Raw genomic sequence first — 21,046 nt, forward strand, 5'->3', positions numbered from 1 at the left:
GAACACTCACAACAAATCAAGTGCAAATTGCTGTTTTGTGAAAACCTCATAACTCCAATTTTGGTGATTTTCATGTTTTAACTTCATTTGAAGGATTCCTTGCTTCTCTATGGGGTTGAGAAAATCATTAAACCCTTGGTCTTATGAAGCTCTTTCAAAACCCCACCAGATAAACTCCTAAATTCACTGTATTGTTGTCAAGCTGAAAATAAGGCTGTTTGTTTGTTCCTGTGAAAAGCTGACATTTTGGAGATACAAGGTTTTTACCTGACAGTGACAAAATGTAGAAACTGTATGAATGTGAAGCAGGGTGTGCTCAGCAAACCTTTCCTGGATGAATTAAGTCACATAGAAAACATAAGCAGTAATTTCCCACTGTGTGATTCATTGTTGTCAAATTTCCCCTAAGATAGCACATAGTCGTGAATGGCGTGAAGCCACTTTGTCACTTAAGCAATAGTGAATTTTTCTTGATCATGGGACTTGACCAGTAACTCTAGGTCGTCACGCCTGATTTCCTATAAGCTTGTGTATCATGAGTTTGATTTCCCAGCAAAAACCTCAATGACCAAACCCTGTTGAAAATAAAAAGGCAGAGGGTCATGCACCCTGCGGCGAGGCAAGTCAGATGAGAACCAGTTACAGCATCGAGGGAAAGTATATAAAGGACTATGATTCTACTTCAAGATACTGTAAGGGCGGATATTGACCATCAAGGTCCTGGCCTTTGACACAGAGGGTAAGAAAACTCACTTTCATTTCTTTTCTTATTTTATCGATTTCATGCAATATTTATAGCCGCTATCTCTCACTAAGTGACAATAAAATCTCTGTCTAAGTTGTTTTGCTCTGCTGGATGAATGAAGAGTTCTTTTCCAAAATGTGATACTATATAAGATTAGATGAAACTTTATTGATCCTCATGGGGAAATCAGGTCATTGCAGCAGCAAATACTAATAGGATAGATAACGCTTTATTATTATAGTATTATATATAACGGTAGCGCTTTATTTTCTGGGCCCACAATTTCCTAATAATTTCCTAGAAAGGAACTGTTAATTTCTTAGGAAGTTTCCTGGAAAGAACCTTTACATTATGTACTAATTATAGGGAAAATAGAGAAAGAGTTCAATGGTAGCTGTAGTTGGTAAGTAATAGGTAATGGTAATTTCTTTTGGAGTTTCCAAGACAGAACCATGAAATTATGTAGTAGTTATATAGCACATTAGAAATTAGAGGAAGGAATTGAACAATTGAATTGTTCATATAATGAATAATGACTTGGGTTACCAAATTGACCTCTGCCTATTATTTTCCAGTAAATAGTTTCTTTTTTTTGCAGTTCTTTCCAGGAAATTTACAGTATCTTATCAACTCCACCATACTGCTTACATTTTCTATATAACTACTACATCATTTCAAGGTTCTTTCCAGGAAACTTCCCAAGAAATTAACAGTTCCTTTCTAGGAAATTATTAGGAAACTGTGGCGTTACCGATAGAGCAAAGAAAAATAGAATATAAATATAGAATATACAGGTAACGCTACCAAAGACTAGGTTGTGTTAAGTAGAAATGTATGAATAAAATGTATGACATATGCATTATGAGTGTGTGCAAAATAGCAGCAGCAGATCATAGTGAGACAAAGAAAAAATGAATGAAAACTGAAAATATACAAATAATATGAACTATATGCAGTGTGACGGCAGTGGGAATTGTAATTTTTTGCGTTTCTCCTGTTCTATAAAAAAGTATGGGTGAAAAAAAAAAACTTACTGAAGTTACTGCTTGTAATCTTGTTGATCCAGTGAGTTCAGCTTTGTTCTGCTGTTACACTCACTGGATAAGAGCAACTACAATGCCTAAAAATGTAAATGTAAATGTAATGTCAATCACAGTAAAATGACAGAGAGGTTTCTGTCAGACGCATCCAGTTACTTTCCAGGATTGAAGGAAACAGCTGATCATTTGCATCCCTGCGTTTGTCTTGTGTATGTTTCTGTTCCTGCTCCTCCTATTCATGGCACCAATGAAGAAGGGAAGATAAGGTTTCTAATGGAGATGGCCCCACATGTGATGCAATGGAAGTTATGTAAGTATTTTGTGGCAATATTGTTTTCTTTTCTTTTTTTTTTCAAGACAAAATATTGGAGGGATGTTTTAGAACTCCAAACTCTTACTCAAAAATTAACAACTCATCTCGACTGAAATATTGGACTGTCCCACTCATGTAGGTATCGAATTTTACTTGATGGCAGAAGTGTAGAGGGTTAGAGAAGCCGGCTTGTGAGCAGATGATTGCCGGTTTGAATTCCCGGATTGGCTGAGATAATCAGGATGGGGGAGTTGAATGGGTAATGTTCTCCGCTCTGTTAAAAATCACTGAGATGCCCTTAAGCAAGGCACCTTAAGCAAGAGCTCCAGGTGGGAGCCGCTCCATGGCCAACAGTAGAACACTGGTTGTACTGGGCAGCTCCCAATGTGAATGTAGCTATGTGAATGTGAAACAGGATGGTGTTGAAAAAGAGCACGTGCTCTTAGTGCAAGTGAATTGCATGAGCTTTTCCTAGTCTGCACTCATTGTAGATCTGTGGTTATACTTCTGCTTTTCAGCGACAAGGGTGTTTTCAGTGGTTTGGTGTTTATCATTACGTGATGAAATGAAGAGATTTTATAGGAATATTTGTGAAATAATGTCTAGACGATGTTGGTTTGACCCATGTACTCACTATTGGTTGCTTTTAAAATTGGAACTGAAACTTCTACTGTTGGACTCGTAAATCATCTGCTAAATGCCTGTAAATGCAATGCAGGCTAGTGTTTCACATCTAATCATATCACTCTGCATAAAGAAATTTGTTGATTTCAAATTAACAGCCAACACCTTGTGTCAAAAAGACATTACTCCTTGGTTGCTGCAGACAGTCCAGTCCTGCTGAAGTAGCCTTTTGGCGGAAGCTTGTAAATTATTTTGGCTAGTGATAAAATCATTTTAAATCAATATCATATGTTTAATGTCTTTGGTAAATAAACATAAGAAGAAGGATAATGTACAGAAAGCTGGTCATTATTGCAAAATAAACCCCTTCAGGGCGATCAAGATTCTTGATTCTTGATTCACCCTATTGGGGCTTCCTGTGATGTAATGACCGGCTCGCTGTACATTATCTCTTACTCAAAGAACAGACTTAATTTGGGTAAAAAAACATTTTTTCTTTGCAATTCCATGATGAAGTTTCATAGCATCCAGGTAAAGAACAGTGAAGTGTCTCACTTGTAGTTGCTCGACCTGATTTTAGCTCTTGAAGCCATCGGCACTGTGGAAACTGCTCTTTAAAAAGAGCAAGCACACCAAATCATATATCCCTGAATCAATAAAAGTAAGAAAAGATACTTGATATTTGAGTTCCATTTTGGAGTAATTGTTGTATTTTATCTCTGTGTTTCCAGTTCCTCTCACTGTACTAGTGCTCATAATGCACCAATGTAGTGCTGGAGATGTGACCCTAAAAGACAGTCTGGCTGAATGCCTGGAGGACAAGGACTATGATGAGCTGCTGCAGACAGTAAAGACAGGTCTTCCCCACACAGATAAACCACAACACGTTGTTATTGTCGGGGCTGGAATGGCTGGACTGACGGCTGCCAAATTACTGCAGGATGCAGGGCATGAGGTACATGCAGCACTTTGTAACTTTAAAACTGGTGCTATACTCATTTTGTCAACTAAAGTCATCACCTACTATTTCTTTAAAAAAGAACCAAAATTTGTTATAATTTTTGTGCTATCAATGGTTTTATGGGAGGTGTAACTTTTTTTTCAAATCGGGATATTTAATTTTGGAACAAACTGCAACCATAGTATATTTAGTATTATTATTAGAAGTAATAGTAGTAGTTGTAGTATTAAGAATAAGACTATATGCATGGAATTGTTTATTTTAATCAATATTTGTATTAGTTGCATTCAGATAGAGAGGAAGAAATGATAACATTACAATGTTTCCTTATACTGTCACTCCTCCAACATGGTGGTGTGTCCCTGGTAACTATGGCTCACCACTCTCCAAACATTATGTGACTTACCTGGATTGTGTGCCGTTTGAACAAGGTAACCATATTAGAGGCTGATGGTCGTGTTGGAGGACGGGTGCATACCTACAGAAATAAAATGGAGGGCTGGTATGCCGACCTGGGGGCTATGAGGATCCCAAATTATCACCTGTGAGTAAAACTTGATCCTCTCTATTTCCAATTGCTATAACACAACAATGATCCAACCTATATCCAGTTGAAGAAAGCTGTCTGTTCTAAACACCCGGTGTCTGGTAGCACTTTCCCGGCAAAAATCCTCTGCTGTACAGGAAGTGATGTGTTTTACATTTTCGAATATAATAATAAGAATAAAAACATTTGTGCATTTTCAAGCATGACATTTGTTCTTAATGGCTCAATTCACAGTGTCACATTCTTACAGTTCCACACATTGTTTGTCATCGTTGCTCCATTGTCCCCTGAAGTGTGATGTTTCGCCCCAAATAAAAGATTCTGTGCCATAAAGCAAACTCCCTTTGTGCCGTAAAGCAATCCAGCAGATTTTCTACAAAATCCGCACACAATGTAAAATACAGTGTAGAGGCTACCAGTCTTCTCGCTGATGGTCCTGTACTTAAATGTACCTGTACCTAAATTCTCAAAATTAATGTGGTAATGATTTACTGTAATATATATAATAATATATCATGTAATATCAGATTTAACGATATGACCTCCCAACCATTCACGTCAACTTCCTAGTGGTAATTACAAGTAGGATAAATGGGACTTTTTTGCAGCTCCGATTTCTTCCTCTTGGCGTGACAAATTGAGGAAGTGTGTCAACATTGCAGCCAATTCACCAATGTCGGCAGTCCAAGACAATAAAAATCTAAATTACCAGTAATACAATCAAATCTACTTACAGTTGAAATGATACATCTTTCAATGCTTTGCTAGGGCACATGATCACTGATGTAACCTAGGGTCATTGTTCAGGTCTTTCAACATCAGACATCCTCACCCAGTCTAGAGTGTCCCTCTCTTGCCCCGGCTGAGGTTGATCAGGCCTCAACTTGCATCCTACCTCCACAGGCACACACCTAGCCTTCCAGCCTTTTCTAACCGGGCTAGCTCAAAGGCCTCCTCCACCCAGTCGATTAGCTCCAGCATGACGATGCACTTTGCTGACTCTGACGCAAGGAGAATGTCGTGTCTAAGGGGTTATGGCGATATGCTGAGGAAACCTGAGTTGCCACCATCACCAGCTGCCAGTCCTGGGCGGTCTTGAGAAGCCCAGCAGCTGCTTTTGATGTTGAACTTGGCTTCTGATGAAGCTTATGGTCTGCTCCGTGGGCTTGGATCTCTTGCTCATGTTGATGGCAGATGGCCTCTGCAATGGTCTTAAGATAAGATAAGATAAGATAAAATAGCAGTTTATTGACCCCCTTGGGGAAATTCAGGAAAGCACATAGTCATGCTGCCAACGGTAATGACCTTCTTCCAGAGCCTTTGGGCAGCAGCTCAAGATGTGCTCAAGAGTGCCCTTCTTGGGCATAGCGGACACAAACGAGTATCCCAGCACTAAGCCCCAGCACTGCAGGTTGGAAGGACTGGGGAGGACATCATAGACTGCCTGAACCAGGAACTTGATGCGGTGCGGTGTGGTTCCGCCATGACTTTTTGTCATGGGGCAGGCAAAAAGTGAATAATGACTGCTGCTGTTTGTTTATGGTTGGTTTTAAATTCATAAAAATCCTGTTGTTGTAACAACAAGATGTGATCCATTTCTTACACTTCTTCCCATATGACATAAATGTGGGATTAGCTCACTGAGCCACCAGGACGACCCATGATTTATTGATGTCAAAATGCTACACCTAGCACCATTAAGTATCTTGCTCAAGATCACCTCAACAGTATGTACTTATTGAGGACGAGGGGGAACATTACTCGTTCACTGTCCCAGCCCAGATTTTTCCAGTTTACCCAACCTTCCAATCACAAGCCCGCTCCACTAACCTCTGGGCTACCGTCACCTCCTCTCTCAACAGCATTGTCCACTGGTTTGCTGAAGAACTGGGGATCAAGCTAAATGAATTCATCATGGATGACGAAAACACCTTCTACCTGGTGAACGGGCTGCGGGAGAGGACGTACACAGTGAAAGAAGACCCTGACTTCCTGAAATACAACCTGACGGAAAGCGAGAAGGGGAAGTCAGCCGACGACTTGTTACAGCAGGCTTTGCAGAAGGTACGAGAAAGAGGGAGGGATGATGATGTGTGTGTGTGTGTGTGTGTGTGTGTGTGAGAGAGAGAGAGAGAGAGAGAGAGAGAGAGAGAGAAAGAGAGAGAGAGAGAGAATTGGAGCAGTGGTATAGTGGTTAGAAAGAATCCTGTATATCAACAACCTTTTGCCCGTTCAAAGTGTCCTTGAGCAAGATACTGAGCCCATTGAACTCCTACTCCTCATTCATTATAAGACACTCTGGATAAGAGCATCAGCTAAATGCCTAAATGTAAAATGGGTCATTTAATGGATTTGACCCACAGGCGATTGGAGCTTATGGGTTATTGTGTGTAAACCACTGCAAGTGACATCTTAATGCAAATTATCTTTTTTGCAGGTAAAAGATGAAGTGAAGGCAAATGGCTGCTGTGCTGCATTGAAAAAATATGACCACTATGCTGTGAAGGTAAAAGCAATGACTTTATACATAAGAAACTGCTTTCTATTTCTCTTGTCAAATTTATATTTCCATTTTATTTTTCACTACTCCATTATACCTAAGTAGTGCTAGTATTTCATTGATTGGATGCTATAACTTTGACCCTTGCACTCCTAGGATTGGTTGCTTGTAATGTTTTTAATCTGGATATTTAAATCTAGACAATAATTTTTATCAGCCTAAATCACAAAATGTGGCTGCAATAGAAAAAGGGTCCCATCACTGTAGATTTGCCCTGTTTGCCAGATGAAACTCAGGTATTGGGTATGGCCACTGGCAGGAATTTTAGACGCACAGGAAATGATGAATTGAGGAAAATCTTCTTGCTGCAAAGGAAGTGATGAATCAAAACTTAAGTACAAAAAGTATTAAGTGCTAAAGTACTTAAGTACTAAAGTGCTAAATACAAAAGTGTCTCCTAAACCACAGCAGGCAAGCACTCTGTCCAGAGAATGCTGGACTCACCAACGATTGGCAAATCTCTTCACCACTTCTACCCCACCAGACACTAAGAAGAAGACATTTAGTTTACTGACGTCACATTACATGATTTCTGGGTTTTGAAGTCCGCAAAATGCAAACAAGCACCTCTCATTGCCATTTGGGGCCGCCAATGTGCAAAGTCACCATGTTTTTTGAAACCTTCACCATGTTTTTTTATTTTTTATTTTTTTTTACATTTCAGGCCTTTTCAGTCTGGAAAGTCTTAAATACAAATGTTGTATAGAACCATTCCGCTGCACGATGTGGAAAACATTTGGGTTTTTTCACAGGAGTATCTGATAGAAGAAGGTGGTCTGAGTCGAGAAGCGGTGAGGATGATTGGAGACCTGCTGAATGAAAACAGCCTCTTGTACACGGCGCTCTCTGAGATGATCTACGACCAGACCGACATCAGCGACGACGTCAAGTAAGACCAAACATCCGACACATCCGAAAATGACACATCTTGAGTTATTCAAGATTAAAATCCCTTGCCAGATCAGGCGACGTATGAAACAAATCAGGGGATGAAATGTGATGTTAAAACGTGCTACACTCCCTCCTCCCTCTTCTTCAGACCAAACATCCAACACTGGCTTTTGTCACTGTTCAAAATAGCTTTTTTTTTTTTAAATGACACATCTTCAGTGGATTAAATGTGATGTTAAAACATGCTACACTTCCTCTTTCCTCTTCCTAACCCCAAGCAGTGTTTTGATGATACATCCATTTAGTATTCTATAAAATTTGACCTTGCTAAACCCCAAAGACAAAAATGGCAGACAACATAGCCAATGCACTTCTCTCTGTGCATGTATACAAGAATTTGAATTTGTCTTTTTGCTTTCTAAGATACGATGAAGTGACCGGCGGGACAGATCTCCTCCCCCAAGCTTTTCTCAGCGTCCTCAAATCCACCATCCTCCTCAACTCTAAGGTCAAATGCATCAGCCAATCAGATACAGGTGTAACCATATCATATCAGGAGGACAACCAATCCTCTTTGACCGACCTGCCCGCCGACATCGTCCTGGTAACAACCACAGCCAAGGCGGCCCTCTTCATCGACTTCCAGCCCCCTCTCTCCACCCACAAGATGGAGGCCCTGAGGTCGGTCCACTATGACAGCTCCACTAAAATCATCCTCACCTTCAGCGAGAGGTTCTGGGAGAATGACGGCATCAAAGGAGGGAAGAGCATCACCGACCGGCCCTCACGTTACATCTACTACCCCAGCCACAGTTTCCCAAATAATGAGACCATTGGCGTCCTCTTGACTTCCTACACCTGGTCTGATGACTCCCGTCTCTTCCAAGGCGCAAGCGACGAAGACCTGAAAGAGCTGGTTCTGAAAGATTTGGTGCTGATCCACGGCGAGCATGTCAGGTCTCTCTGCACAGGAGTCCTGGTGAAGAAGTGGGACGAGGATCCTTACAGCCTGGGTGCTTTCGCTCTCTTCACTCCCTACCAACACTTGGATTATGCTAAGGAGCTCTTCCAACACGAGGGTAGGGTGCACTTTGCTGGCGAACACACAGCCTTCCCTCATGCTTGGATCGAGACAGCAATGAAATCTGCAATCAGGGCTGCCATGAACATCAACAATGTGACTGAATCAACTGGAACTCAAGGCCGAGAAGAGCTCTAGGGTCTTTAGTGTGGAGTCCAGGGCGATCAAGGATAATGAAGAGCAATAATGAAATCCAATATCTAATTTATATTGCCAGGAGACAAAATGTACTATTTCTATTGCAGCACTTTTCTCTCATTTCTCATATTTGAAGTTACAATGAATTATATATATATATATATATTTATTAAGGGCATTAAGTAATCTATGACCCTTGTCAACCTCTATTGACAACCAATAGGCAAACACTTGCAACAACATAATAATACTGCTTTGTAATTTGCTTTTTTGGCTTGAGAATGAGGGGTTTTAGCCTTCCAAATGCCTTGCAACCGCGACTGCTCACTCATAGTATTGTTCTCCATCTTTGAGCAGTTGAAAATGCAACATCCCCATACATTATGGTCATTTTGTGGTATCAGGAAGAAAAAACCTTACTTTTTGCCCCTTTAAGCTATTTATATATTCCACCTACAGGTGGGCAATATGGCCTAAACTTCATATCACAATATGTTTCATATTCTTAACAACAACCATATCAGGTAGCCTATGCAGAGTTAAGAATATAACAAAATACAAATTATTTTTCATCAAATGTTTAAAAGTCACCTTCATTGCTGGTTGTACAAGTAAACTTGTTTGGACTATTAAGTGTTTATTTCACTGTCAAACACACAATAAAGTACACAACAATAAAGACAAAATAATTTCATTTGTCCAAACAACTAAACTAGGCCTACTAGGCAGAGACAGGGACTCTGTCCTGTGAGTGAGCACCGTCCGGATGAGACGTTAAACCGAGGTCCTGACTCTGTGGTCAATAAAGATCCCATCCCATTATTATTATTATTATTAATTATTATCTATGATATACTCCTACATCATTCCATCAATTTTCCCCACTCTCCACCTATTATTTAAACACTTTTCTACCTTCTCTCCTTGCATATTTCTTACCCAAAACTTCTCTATCATACATGATCAATCACGGGACACAGATATCATTTGTTACATGTCTCTTGACCTTACCTTACCACCAGTTACTTGCAAACTTGGTAAGCCAAGAATTTAAGGTTATTTCACCCTTTCACTCATTGTTAAGTAGCTCTGGATACAAGCATCAGCAAAATGCCTACAATGTAAACTGTAAACATACTGAGATTAACATCTTTTCATGCACAAAATCATCACAAAACCAAACCACAACCAAACAAATGGCTGCCATTTAGGAATCAATGCTTTATTTCGGTGCTGAGTGTGTGTGAGTAGCAAGAGACAGTCTATAACAGTGAACAGACATGACAGATAGTAAATACAGAGAGAGAAAGAGCAGGCAAGTGACACTGTAAGAATTGGATCAATATTTTAAGAGTTCTATTCCAAAGCCCTAAAAATCCATTTGGGGAAAAAAATCATCACCAGAAGTTCAACGTTTGATATCTCTAAAATGTAGTGTTACAGTATTACCTCTGTCATGCCAGGTAACAGTATCACACTATATTTTATACACACCATAGCGTGATTTAATTTTGGTTCTAGATTAGTTAGAGTAGGCCTAAGTATCACATTTTTCCAACTGTGGATAATTCATTTCAGAACCAAACTTCCCCCAAATGGATGTGTAGCCTATTAGATATTAACTCTTTGTGATTGAAATGGTAAATTATGTTTGCAGTGAATTTCAAATTAAGGTTACTGAAAAGGCAATTCCATCTTGTCAGCATTAAAATAACATTCATATGGATTACTGACATTAAGGCTGATTTTCTAGCAAACAAGGCCCTTACTTATCGAACTCTCAGACTGAATATCGACACAAAATTATTGAAGCACTTTACAAAGGAGTAAAGAAAACTAGAAAAGGCTAAATTTTCTTCAGAAAATTTAAAGTGTGCTTGCCGTCCAAGCAACAGTCACTTTGAACTGGTCTTTGCTAGAGTGCTGCTAAGTTGCGGGTAGGGTTTCGCCAGTGGTCGCTAGGGTGTTTCTAGGTGATTGCTAGGGTTTTGGTAGGTGGGTGCTAGGGTGTCACTATTGGTTGCTAGGGTACTAGGGAACAAAGAGAATCCAAGGAAAAAAGAATTGTGTTTCCACGATTTACAGTCACCGAGTTACGATCATTTAAAATGTAACAGGTTGCTGTAGCACCCCCAATTAGCGAAATGACACCAAATTTTACAGGTTGGCTGAGACATGATATGTGCACAAATGTACCAAATTTGGATGGGATAGCACAATGCGTTCATGAGTTATACCAATTTTTAAAACATGGGCCCCGCCCACAACATTTGATCAAACTTTGTAAGACAATAACATCAAAACGGTACAGAATATCAAAAAACAAATCAGCACATTTGTGCAGGACGGTCCAGACATGCTGTGTGGCAAATTTGGTGTGTAGGAGTAGCAGCAAAAAAAATGTTTTGGACAAAATTCAAAATGGCGGAAAATCTAGTTAGGCGGAATTTTGATTCTACACACTACAGTTCAAAAGTTATGGACCAAAACGTAAAGAGGGCTGTTATAGCGCCACCATTACGTCAATTGGTGTAATTTTTTTGAGTAGAAGGGGGCACTTTGAACCTATCTACCAAGTTTGGGAACTGTAGCTCTTATGGTTTCTGAGCTACAGATACTTTTATGCAAAATTATGCAAAATCCCATGTAAGTGAATGGGGCAAAAAATTGCATTTAATCGCGAATATCGCAAAAACTACAAGACAAATCTCTTAGAAACATAATAGCACACTATTCCTCAATGAGCCGCACGTTTTGATGTCTCATATGTCTATGTACTGTAAAAACTGTACTTCGCTACTGGAGGAGTAGCGAATCAAAAATCTGTACGGAAAAATAAGAAGAAGAAGTATGCAAGATAGTAAGAGTGTGCTCTGCCTACGGCAAGCACACTAAAAAGTCATACATATAGACAGAGGTTGATTTAGATCTAATGCACCCAGTGATGATGCACCACAACCTTCTCTGCAGTATCTCAACCACCCACTGACCTGTCAGCCTTTCAACTGTCTTAATGAAGACAAAATACTTAAAAAAAATAATAATAATACATGTACGCCAGGATGAATGTATCAAACCTCAAAAATAGTGTTTTTTTTCACAGTCCTATGACTCACATTCTGAGGAAAGTCTAAAATAAAGATTGACTCACTGCTGACTGATGAAATGCTCTTGTTACTAAGGGAGTGTTTGTATGTATGTGTGTGTGTGTGTGTGTGTGTGTGTGTGTGCACATGAGTAGAGAGTCATGCATCTGGAAAGCCATTCAAATAAGAATTGAAGACGATGGGACTGGAGAGCTTCTTGAAACTATCAACTGTTCTAAGCAAGAAGATGCTCTTTGGCAGATGGTACAAATATTCCACTGATGAGAGAAGCCAAGGCACTCAACTTTCACTCAAGTGAAAAAAAATAAAATGCCTTTATTGCATTGGCAAGTTCTATATACAGAACATTTGCTGACCATTTACAGGACATGAAAATTCAAAAACTCAGAAAAGCATCAGAATTAGTTTTTTAATCATGTTCTGTATATAAACCATCGGTTGTTGTCCAGTCTTCTTCTTGACCAAAAACACCAGACCTGGATACTCGGTCACCAACAATAATTTTAAGTTAGAAAATCTGGTCATACTTTATTTGGATAGTGCAATTTTGACACTCATCTTCCTTTCAAGTGACTATACTGTGGCACTTAAAAGTACACTGAGTTTCAAGTGATACTCATAATTGTGTGAAAAGTAGTCTATAGATATTTAATGTCTGGGCTACGGTTAAGTGTAGGTTTGGGGTTAGGTTAGGGTTCAGTTAGGTTTAAAAATGGGCACCAAATAGACAAGTGACACTTTGGTGAACATCTACTGTTTTGTCACCTGATAGTTGAGTATCAACTTTGGACTACCCAACTAAAGTGTTACCGAAAAACCAATACATCCCATCCCTCTTTTTTGGAATGGCCCCTTGCACGTCTTGTATGTGACAACCTGTCCAGGATTTTAGGAACACGGTCATTACTCATCAGTTTATTTCAACAGCAGAATAAGCTTCAGTTCCTAGCTCACCAGCATTACAAGCAACCAATAGCAAGGTGCACAAGGGTCAGAGCCACAGTGGCCTGACAATATTTCTGTGATTGTTGAATAATCATGTGACAAAGTCCAAACTAGGAATCGTCCTATTACTTTGTCCCATTACTTCACACTCTGCACCCCCTACACATTTATATTACATATGTGGTGTTCGGGTCCACTGGACCCGAGGGTGATAAAAGTGTGGGAAAGTGTGTGTGTAGGTGAAAACAAGTACAAACTAAACAAAAAAGTTGTTGTGCTGTGTGCCTTCACGCTGTCTTCCTCCTACCTGGACCTGCTGTTTCAACATAGCACCAAGAACCTGTCTCCTCCTGCTTTTCCCACACAAAATCTTGCACAATGTTATTTCGAAACTCAATTATTAATTCAGTATTTTCCCACACTCTACCCCAGCCAGGTACAAATTGAGGGAGACACACAACACATAAATAGCTTTACATGTGTGGCTTTTTACATAAATTGTCATGGCTGTATTGTTTTAAACACCAAATAATGTTGTGGGTCCACCAGACCCGCAAACATTGGGTGAATAACAAAAACATGAACACCACGGTTATGGATTAAAAAAACAACAACTTCAAGATAAGAGCATATCGGAGTGAGTAGAGGAGGAAGAAATGTGAGAAGGGAACATGAAAAACAAAATTGGCAGTACACACATTATTGTATTATGTTCTATTGTGATTGTTTCTACTAACGGTCAAGGGTGTGACACCTCTCAGGTCTTTGAGTCGCTATGGGGAATTGACGGCATGCAGTTGTGCAAACTTCTTTGGAAATGCACTCTTGGCACAGAGTACCGAAAGTGTAAAGAATTTTACCCAATAACTATTACCAAATTTCTTATTTGAATTAACAGTGAGTCAGCAGGTAGAGCAGGGGTTGACAATGAGCAAAATTTTCCACTGGCTCTAAAGTCAAGTCAAGTCTATTTTATTTGTATAGCACATTTCATACACAGGTAAGCTCAATGTGCATCACAGTAAAAGACAAAATAGTAACAATAAACAGATAAGGAGATAGAATACACACATAAAATACATAAATAAAATAACCTTTCAGCCACACATACAACGCACACAAAGGCATACACACACTAACTACCAAAAGCCTGAGAAAAAAACAATGTTTTAAGACTGCTTTTAAAAGAGGATACAGTTGTAGCAGATCTCAGGTCATCAGGTAGTTTGTTCCAGAGAACAGCACCATAGTGACTAAATGCACCTTCACCTGATTTAGATTTAACTCTATAGAGACACATGCCTGATGATCTGAGGGATCTGATTGGTTTATAGCCAGTGAGCAGGTCGGAAATGTATTTAGGAGCTATACCATTTAGGGTAGCAGTAATATTTTGAAATCAATTCTATACTGTACCGGGAGCCAGTGAAGTGATCTCAGTACAGGAGTAATGTGTTTTATTTTCCTAGACCCAGTTAGCACTCTGGCTGCAGCATTCTGGATGAGCTGGAGCCTACCCACTGTCTTCTTGGGAAGTCCTGCAAAAAGGGCATTAATAATCTAATCTGCTGGAAATGAATGCATGGACCAGTTTTTCAGAGTAAGACTGGGACAGGAAGCTCCTATGTTTGGAAATGTTTTTTAAATGGTAAAAAGCTGTCTTCGTAATACTGGTGATGTGATGCTGGAAGTTAAGATTGGCATCCATAATAACACCCAGGTTTCTGACATGTTCACTGTGCTTTAGAGACAATGATGACAACATGGATAGGATCTCCTGCCTTTGTGCTTTAGGGCCTACTACCAGGATCTCAGTCTTTTTTTTGTTACGTTTTTTGTTAAGTGGTTGATGTCATCAATGCATCTGACAAGTTCATTTAAGGCCCTGACACACCAAACTGACATCAAAGAACCAGCGGCGACGAAGGCCGACTGTTGCGTCGCCTCACGTCGCCTGCGTCTGGTCCAAAAAGTTGCACTTGAACACACCGCAAAGACTACAGCCGACGGCCAACTAGCACGTACGTTCTGCGCCTGCGTGAGGGGAAATAACCATATGTCTGATAAGAAGTTGCAAATGGCACTGGCGTTGTCAGCCCTTGGTCTTTTGGTTGTGGAAGAAGAAAGGAAGAGGTGGAGGCGAAAAATAAGGAGAAACCGCACTAAATGGGTGAAATCACGGATACTGCAGCGACAGGCTCAAGGGGCTTTCCCGAACCTGTCTCGAGAGCTGGAGATAAATGAAACCTCCGATTTTAAAAATTTTGCTCGGCTCTTTCCTGTTCAGTTCCACATGTTGAAGGAATTTATCAGTCCAGTCATCCAGAGGCAAAACACGAACTACCAATCAGAGTGATCTCTCTCACCGACGGGCTCCGACGCCGATTCAACATGCTCAATCGGCCGAAAAGCCGCCGACAGGGGTCCGACAGGGGTCCGACTAGTGCCGACGGTGCGGGACACACCGCAAAAACTAGGGACACCGACGCTTACCGACGGCCCGACATTGGCCGACGGCCGACCGTCGGGCTGGTGTGCCAGGGCCTTTACAGGACTAAGGTCTAGGGAAAGTGAGACGTACAGCTGTGTATCATCAGCATAGGAATGATAGGATACATTGTGATTCCGTATGATGGTACCAAGTGGGAGCATGTATAGATTGAACAGCAGTGGACCAAGAACTGACCCTTGTGGGACCCCACAGAAAATGTTGACTTCTTCAGATGTGAAATTGCCAAGAGATACAGAGAAAGTTCTTCCTTTTAAATATGATGAGAACCGTTGAAGAACAAGTCCAGATAAGCCAATACAGTTTTCAAGTCTATTTAGTAGAATGTCGTGATCAACAGTGTCGAAAGCGGCACTCAGGTACAATACTAGAATAGAAAGTTTGTTTGCATCGCTGTTAATCTTAAGATCATTAACTACTTAATCATTAACGGCAAGAGCAGTTTCAGCGCTATGATTAACTCTAAAACCCGACTGGTACACATCATACAGATTGTGCAAGGTAGGAAATACAGATTTAACAACCATAGCTAGATGTTCAAAAGTTGAGAAATCACCATGAGAAACAATTTTACAGCTTAACTGTAAAGCACTTTGTATTTAACCTTACGGTCACAACTTCTCCACCTAGACTCACTTGTTAACGTATGCGGGCATGGATCTGCATAGTTTGCAGTAGACTTGGCCGTTTTCTTTGTCATAGCCTAGCCACGGCCACCGCTCTAATCAATAAGGTAAGAAGGCTCTTTTCCTCTTTTTCTCATAGTTGTCTGCACCCTGTTTTTTTTCTTCAGGTGTTTTTCCTACGGCGCATCCGAGGGCATCACAAGGCAAGTTCAGGTCAGTCAGTCAGTCAATCAAGTAACGCTTATTGAGATGATGCGCTTCGTCAGATGGCCTCTAGAGGCCGTTTTGGACTGTGAGTTGCAGTGTTTCCCATACAGAGGCACAAATTCAAAAGTTGGTCGCAGTATATAAATGGATCTAAATCGATCTCTAATGTGCCTGATGTGCGCAACACGTCATGTCTGTAATTTGGAGATGTACAGACAGCAGACCAGCAGCATTGAACTCAATCCACAGAGTCTCCCGGTGTGTCTCCCTACAAACTTTAGCGGTATAGGTGATAGCTAAGGGTCCAGACCCCAGGGTGCTCAAGGCGTTTGCTGGGCAGCTTGCAGGAGTGTTCCAGCACCTCTTCAACCTCTCTCTGAGGCTGAAGAAAGTGCCTCAGCTGTGGAAGCCTCCTGCATTGTCCCGGTGCCCAAGAAAGGACATCCCAGCGCTCTCAGCGACTACAGGCCAGTCACTCTGACCTCACACGTCATGAAGACCTTTGAGAGACTGGTTCTGCAGCCCCTCGGCTCCCTGGCCCCCCTGCAGTTCGCATACCAAGCCCACATCGGCATGGAGGATGCCATCATCTACATCCTACACAGGGCTTACTTGCACCTGGGGGCTGGTCTGGGGGCACTGTGAGAATTATGTGTCACGGCCCCAGTCCTTTCTCTCTCCCTGGTTTTTCCCTCTCTAGGCTGCAGGTGGAGAGGGGAACCAGGAAGTGCCATGATTGCTCATGCCAAACACCTGTGGGCAGGTGTATAAAAATGCAGATGATTCCTGGGCCTGCTCCTTCTTCTTTTGCTTCCCTTATGTCATTTGGTTGTTTCCCTGTGGGGCCATGGACCACAGTCTTTTGTTTGAGCTTAAGTTTGTATCTTGATTTTGATGCACCCAACACTCACACACTCTTCTCACTCATGCAACACTTTGTATTCATACTGATCGTACTCATTGTTCACAACCCACACCTTTTAGTTGCTGTATTTTGTAGTTCGGTTTATGTTCAAAGAATAAACCTTCTTTACCATTGACCGTGTTATGGTGTCTTTTTGTCATGGCTCTGAGCCGGTCATGACACATGTTCTTTGACTTCTCCAGTGAACTTCAACACCATCCGACCCCCCCCTCCTGGCGGAGAAGCTCTCAGAGATGCAGGTAGCCCAAAACCTCGTGGACTGGATTACAGACTACCTCACTGTCACCCTCTCTACGATGAGCTGAGGCTGATGAGGAGCAGCTTCAGCCACAGGCTCCTCCTCCCACGTTGCAAGACAGAGCGCCTCAGGCGTTCCTTTGTGCTGGCGGCCATCAGACTGCTTAATATCATCTGCGACCCCTGCACCAGTCAGCTGTGATCATCTCTACCAGCCCCAGCCACATAGCCCACCCCACCCCCCACCCCCTTCCAAAGACCCTGCCCATCACCCATAACCTGCACTAGAACTTGCACTAACCACAATCACAATCTCCGAACTCAAATGTATTACATTGGATAGCATATCCTTTCTGCACTATTCTTATTCTATTATTTTTGTATTACCTTCCCTGTACTTTGTCCTAGTACTGTACTGTACATTGCTGCTGTGACACCTGAATTTTCCCTAGGGGATCAATAAACTGCATCGCATCTTATCTTATCTGTAATCTCTATCTAAATGCTTTCAATATTGTTCTTAACTTTCATTTCAATAAAGCATGTTGAATTGAATTGACATGCTAACAAAATTAATACAAATAACAAAAGATTTACTTTGCTAACAAAATAAATACAAAATAGCATAAATGATAACCAAGAGGAAAGATTTAAGGATTAAAAAAAACTTCAAGATAAGAGCACATTGGATTGAGTAGAGGAGGAAGAAATGTGACAAGGGGACATTCAAGTCAAGGGTGTGACACCTCTCATGTCTTTGTGTTGCTAAAATTAACTGACGGCAATTATGCGGTTGTGCAAACTTCTTTGGAAATGCAGGGTTGTCTCTTGGCACAGAGCACCGAAAGGCATACAAGGCCCTTGTAGCTACTGAACCTGTGGCCTTCCAGTTATAGGTTATTCTTTTTAACACTTCGATGCGGCTTCACTGACATTACGTGTACATTTCCCCTTCTCAGATAGACTATCATTGTTTGCACTTTTTGAGGCAGAGCTGTAGTACTCAAGTCCTTTCTAAAGACCATTTATTTGACGTCTTTGACTTTGCCTCGGTCTCATACCCATTTTGACTTGTCTTGGTCACGGCCACCACTGGATGTTGACTAGATTTTTTCCGGCCTATATCAAACATTCCAAGGCTTGTAAGAACACGTCTACTTATTGGAGGCAAAGCTCCAAAACCATTAATGAAAATATAAGTCAAAACAACATAAAGAAAAATCCAAGGTCTGTAATTTTCTTTGAGAATGTAGATCATCTAGTAGAGTCATGCCAGTGCAGACTTGGGAGTTTTGTTTGTGTTACACATTCTAGCAAATAAAGTTACAGATGCTGCAGTTTTACAAGTCATCTCTCTTGGCACAAAATGCTGTGAAACTGACACAGAAGTGTATTGCCCACTTAACCAAGTTTTAAAGTTTATTGGTGCATATGAGATGTAGCGCGTGCCAGCACTGATAGTAGAAAAGTGAAGGATTACGTACATCTGTTTGGGTAAGTGAAATTTGACATAGTTGTTTCATTATTAGACCTCATTACAGACCTCTCCAAATTTAGTAGGGAAAATGGAGCAGGACAGGACCCTTTGGGAACGATAACAACAATACGACCAAAGGGTCCTGTATCAGGGTTAGGGTCCAATACTGAAAAAAAAAATGCTCTTCCCATTCCTCAAGCGCGTGCCAGCACTGTGATAGTAGAAAAGTGAAGGATTACGTACATCTGTTTGGGTAAGTGAAATTTGACGTAGTTGTTTCATTATTAGACCTCATTACAGACCTCTCCAAATTTAGTAGGGAAAATGGAGCAGGACAGGACCCTTTGGGAACGATAACAACAATACGACCAAAGGGTCCTGTATCAGGGTTAGGGTCCAATACTGAAAAAATAAAAATGCTCTTCCCATTCCTCAACGACTACCACTGAGCTTGCCCTTGAGCAAGACACTTAACCCCCAAATGCTCCAGTAGAGCTGCTCAGTGTCCAACAGTAGAAATCTGTGGCTGTACTGGCCAGTGTGAGCTCCCAGTGTGAAAGTGTAGAACTGTATAGGTGTGAAACAGTTGACCTCCATGGGATAATTGAAGGTTAAACCTCAATGTTTGCCAAGCATTACAAGCTTGGCTGCTAATGCTATGAGTAACTGATGGCAATTATGCGGTTGTGCAAACTTCTTTGGAAATGCAGGGTTGTCTCTTGGCACAGAGCACCGAAAGGCATACAAGGCCCTTGTAGCTACTGAACCTGTGGCCTTCCAATTATAGGTTATTCTTTTTAACACTTCGATGCGGTTTCACTGACATTACGTGTACATTTCCCCTTCTCAGATAGACTATCATTGTTTGCACTTTTTGAGGCAGAGCTGTAGTACTCAAGTCCTTTCTAAAGACCATTTATTTGACGTCTTTGACTTTGCCTCGGTCTCATACCCATTTTGACTTAGACTTGTCTTGGTCACGGCCACTACTGGATGTTGACTAGATTTTTTCCGGCCTATATCAAACTTTCCAAGGCTTGTAAGAACACGTCTACTTATTGGAGGCAAAGCTCCAAAACCATTAATGAAAATATAAGTCAAAACAATATAAAGAAAAATCCGAGGTCTGTAATTTTCTTTGAGAATGTAGATCATCTAGTAGAGTCATACCAGTGCAGACTTGGGAGTTTTGTTTGTGTTACACATTCTAGCAAATAAAGTTACAGATGCTGCAGTTTTACAAGTCATCTCTCTCAAGCATTACAAGCTTGGCTGGGCTATGAGGAAATAAATGCAACGTTGTGACAAGGTGACATTCCTGGTTTGCAAGTCGGTGTAAATCATCAAACTTGTTGTTTTTTTTAGCAGGGTAACAACATACACTGTAAGAAATGTCCATGTCCATGTTAACCAGTAATTCATCTAATTAGAATCTTAGAATCTTCCTTTTCTTAAAATAACTGAAAAAATATAGGAAAAAAAAAAGATTATTTTACTTGTTGTTTCAATACAATACAATTTAAGGAATTTTCTTGAAATAAGTGGCAATATTTTCTATTACAGCAGATCATGTCACTAATATCAAATTAATGTCTCTTGTTTCAAGTTGAACTGAAACAAGTTGCATTGTAACAAGTTAAATTATCTCAACTCTATAGCCAATTTGTTCACTTACTAAAAATATATTTACTTACTATATATATAAGATTAAATTAGTTGTTAAATTACTTATTTGTCAACATTTTTTGCAGTGTAATATCTGTGTGTACTGTATAAAAGCAGTCTCACTGGGAAGGAAGAAATGCAGAATCATTCAAGTTGTCAACTCTAACCTTCACACTCAACACTTGGGTAAGATTTCAAGGCTTTACTAACTTTCCTCCTGCCAACCTTCATTTTTTCTGCATTTCAAATGAGAATATTCAGTATAACTTGAACAAAACATCTTACAGTTTGATTTATTAGATTGGACTTAAGTGTCATGTCAATAATTCAAAACCACAGATGATTCTGTTTGCTTTTTTACTTTTGTGAAGCAAAGGTCTCATAACTTAAATAGTAACCCATAATATCATTTACTTTATTCCAGCATTCATTTTATAAGAATTCAGAT

The 21,046-nt window shown here is 40.5% G+C and overlaps 1 protein-coding gene across 1 annotated transcript; it reads left to right on the forward strand.

Annotated features, from left to right (window-relative positions):
• The first annotated feature begins 710 nt into the window (after positions 1-710).
• LOC139922852 (L-amino-acid oxidase-like) lies at positions 711-8,900 on the forward strand. The gene is made up of 8 exons (XM_078291800.1): positions 711-739; positions 2,039-2,095; positions 3,454-3,677; positions 4,115-4,227; positions 6,093-6,294; positions 6,668-6,736; positions 7,543-7,679; positions 8,105-8,900. Exons 2-8 carry the CDS (start codon positions 2,059-2,061, stop codon positions 8,898-8,900), a joined length of 1,578 nt encoding a protein of 525 aa, XP_078147926.1. The 5' UTR covers positions 711-739; positions 2,039-2,058.
• The last annotated feature ends 12,146 nt before the right edge of the window (positions 8,901-21,046 follow it).

Source organism: Centroberyx gerrardi, chromosome 23 (genome assembly GCF_048128805.1).
Source record: "Centroberyx gerrardi isolate f3 chromosome 23, fCenGer3.hap1.cur.20231027, whole genome shotgun sequence".
Taxonomy (NCBI): Eukaryota; Metazoa; Chordata; class Actinopteri; order Beryciformes; family Berycidae; genus Centroberyx; species Centroberyx gerrardi.

Excerpts from the sequence above, each read along its gene's own strand:
- LOC139922852 (XM_078291800.1), top strand. The coding sequence starts at position 2,059 with ATGGAGATGGCCCCACATGTGATGCAATGGAAGTTAT. Across the intron at positions 6,295-6,667 it reads TACAGCAGGCTTTGCAGAAG|GTAAAAGATGAAGTGAAGGC; the intron begins GTACGAGAAAGA and ends TCTTTTTTGCAG. Across the intron at positions 6,737-7,542 it reads ATGACCACTATGCTGTGAAG|GAGTATCTGATAGAAGAAGG; the intron begins GTAAAAGCAATG and ends GTTTTTTCACAG.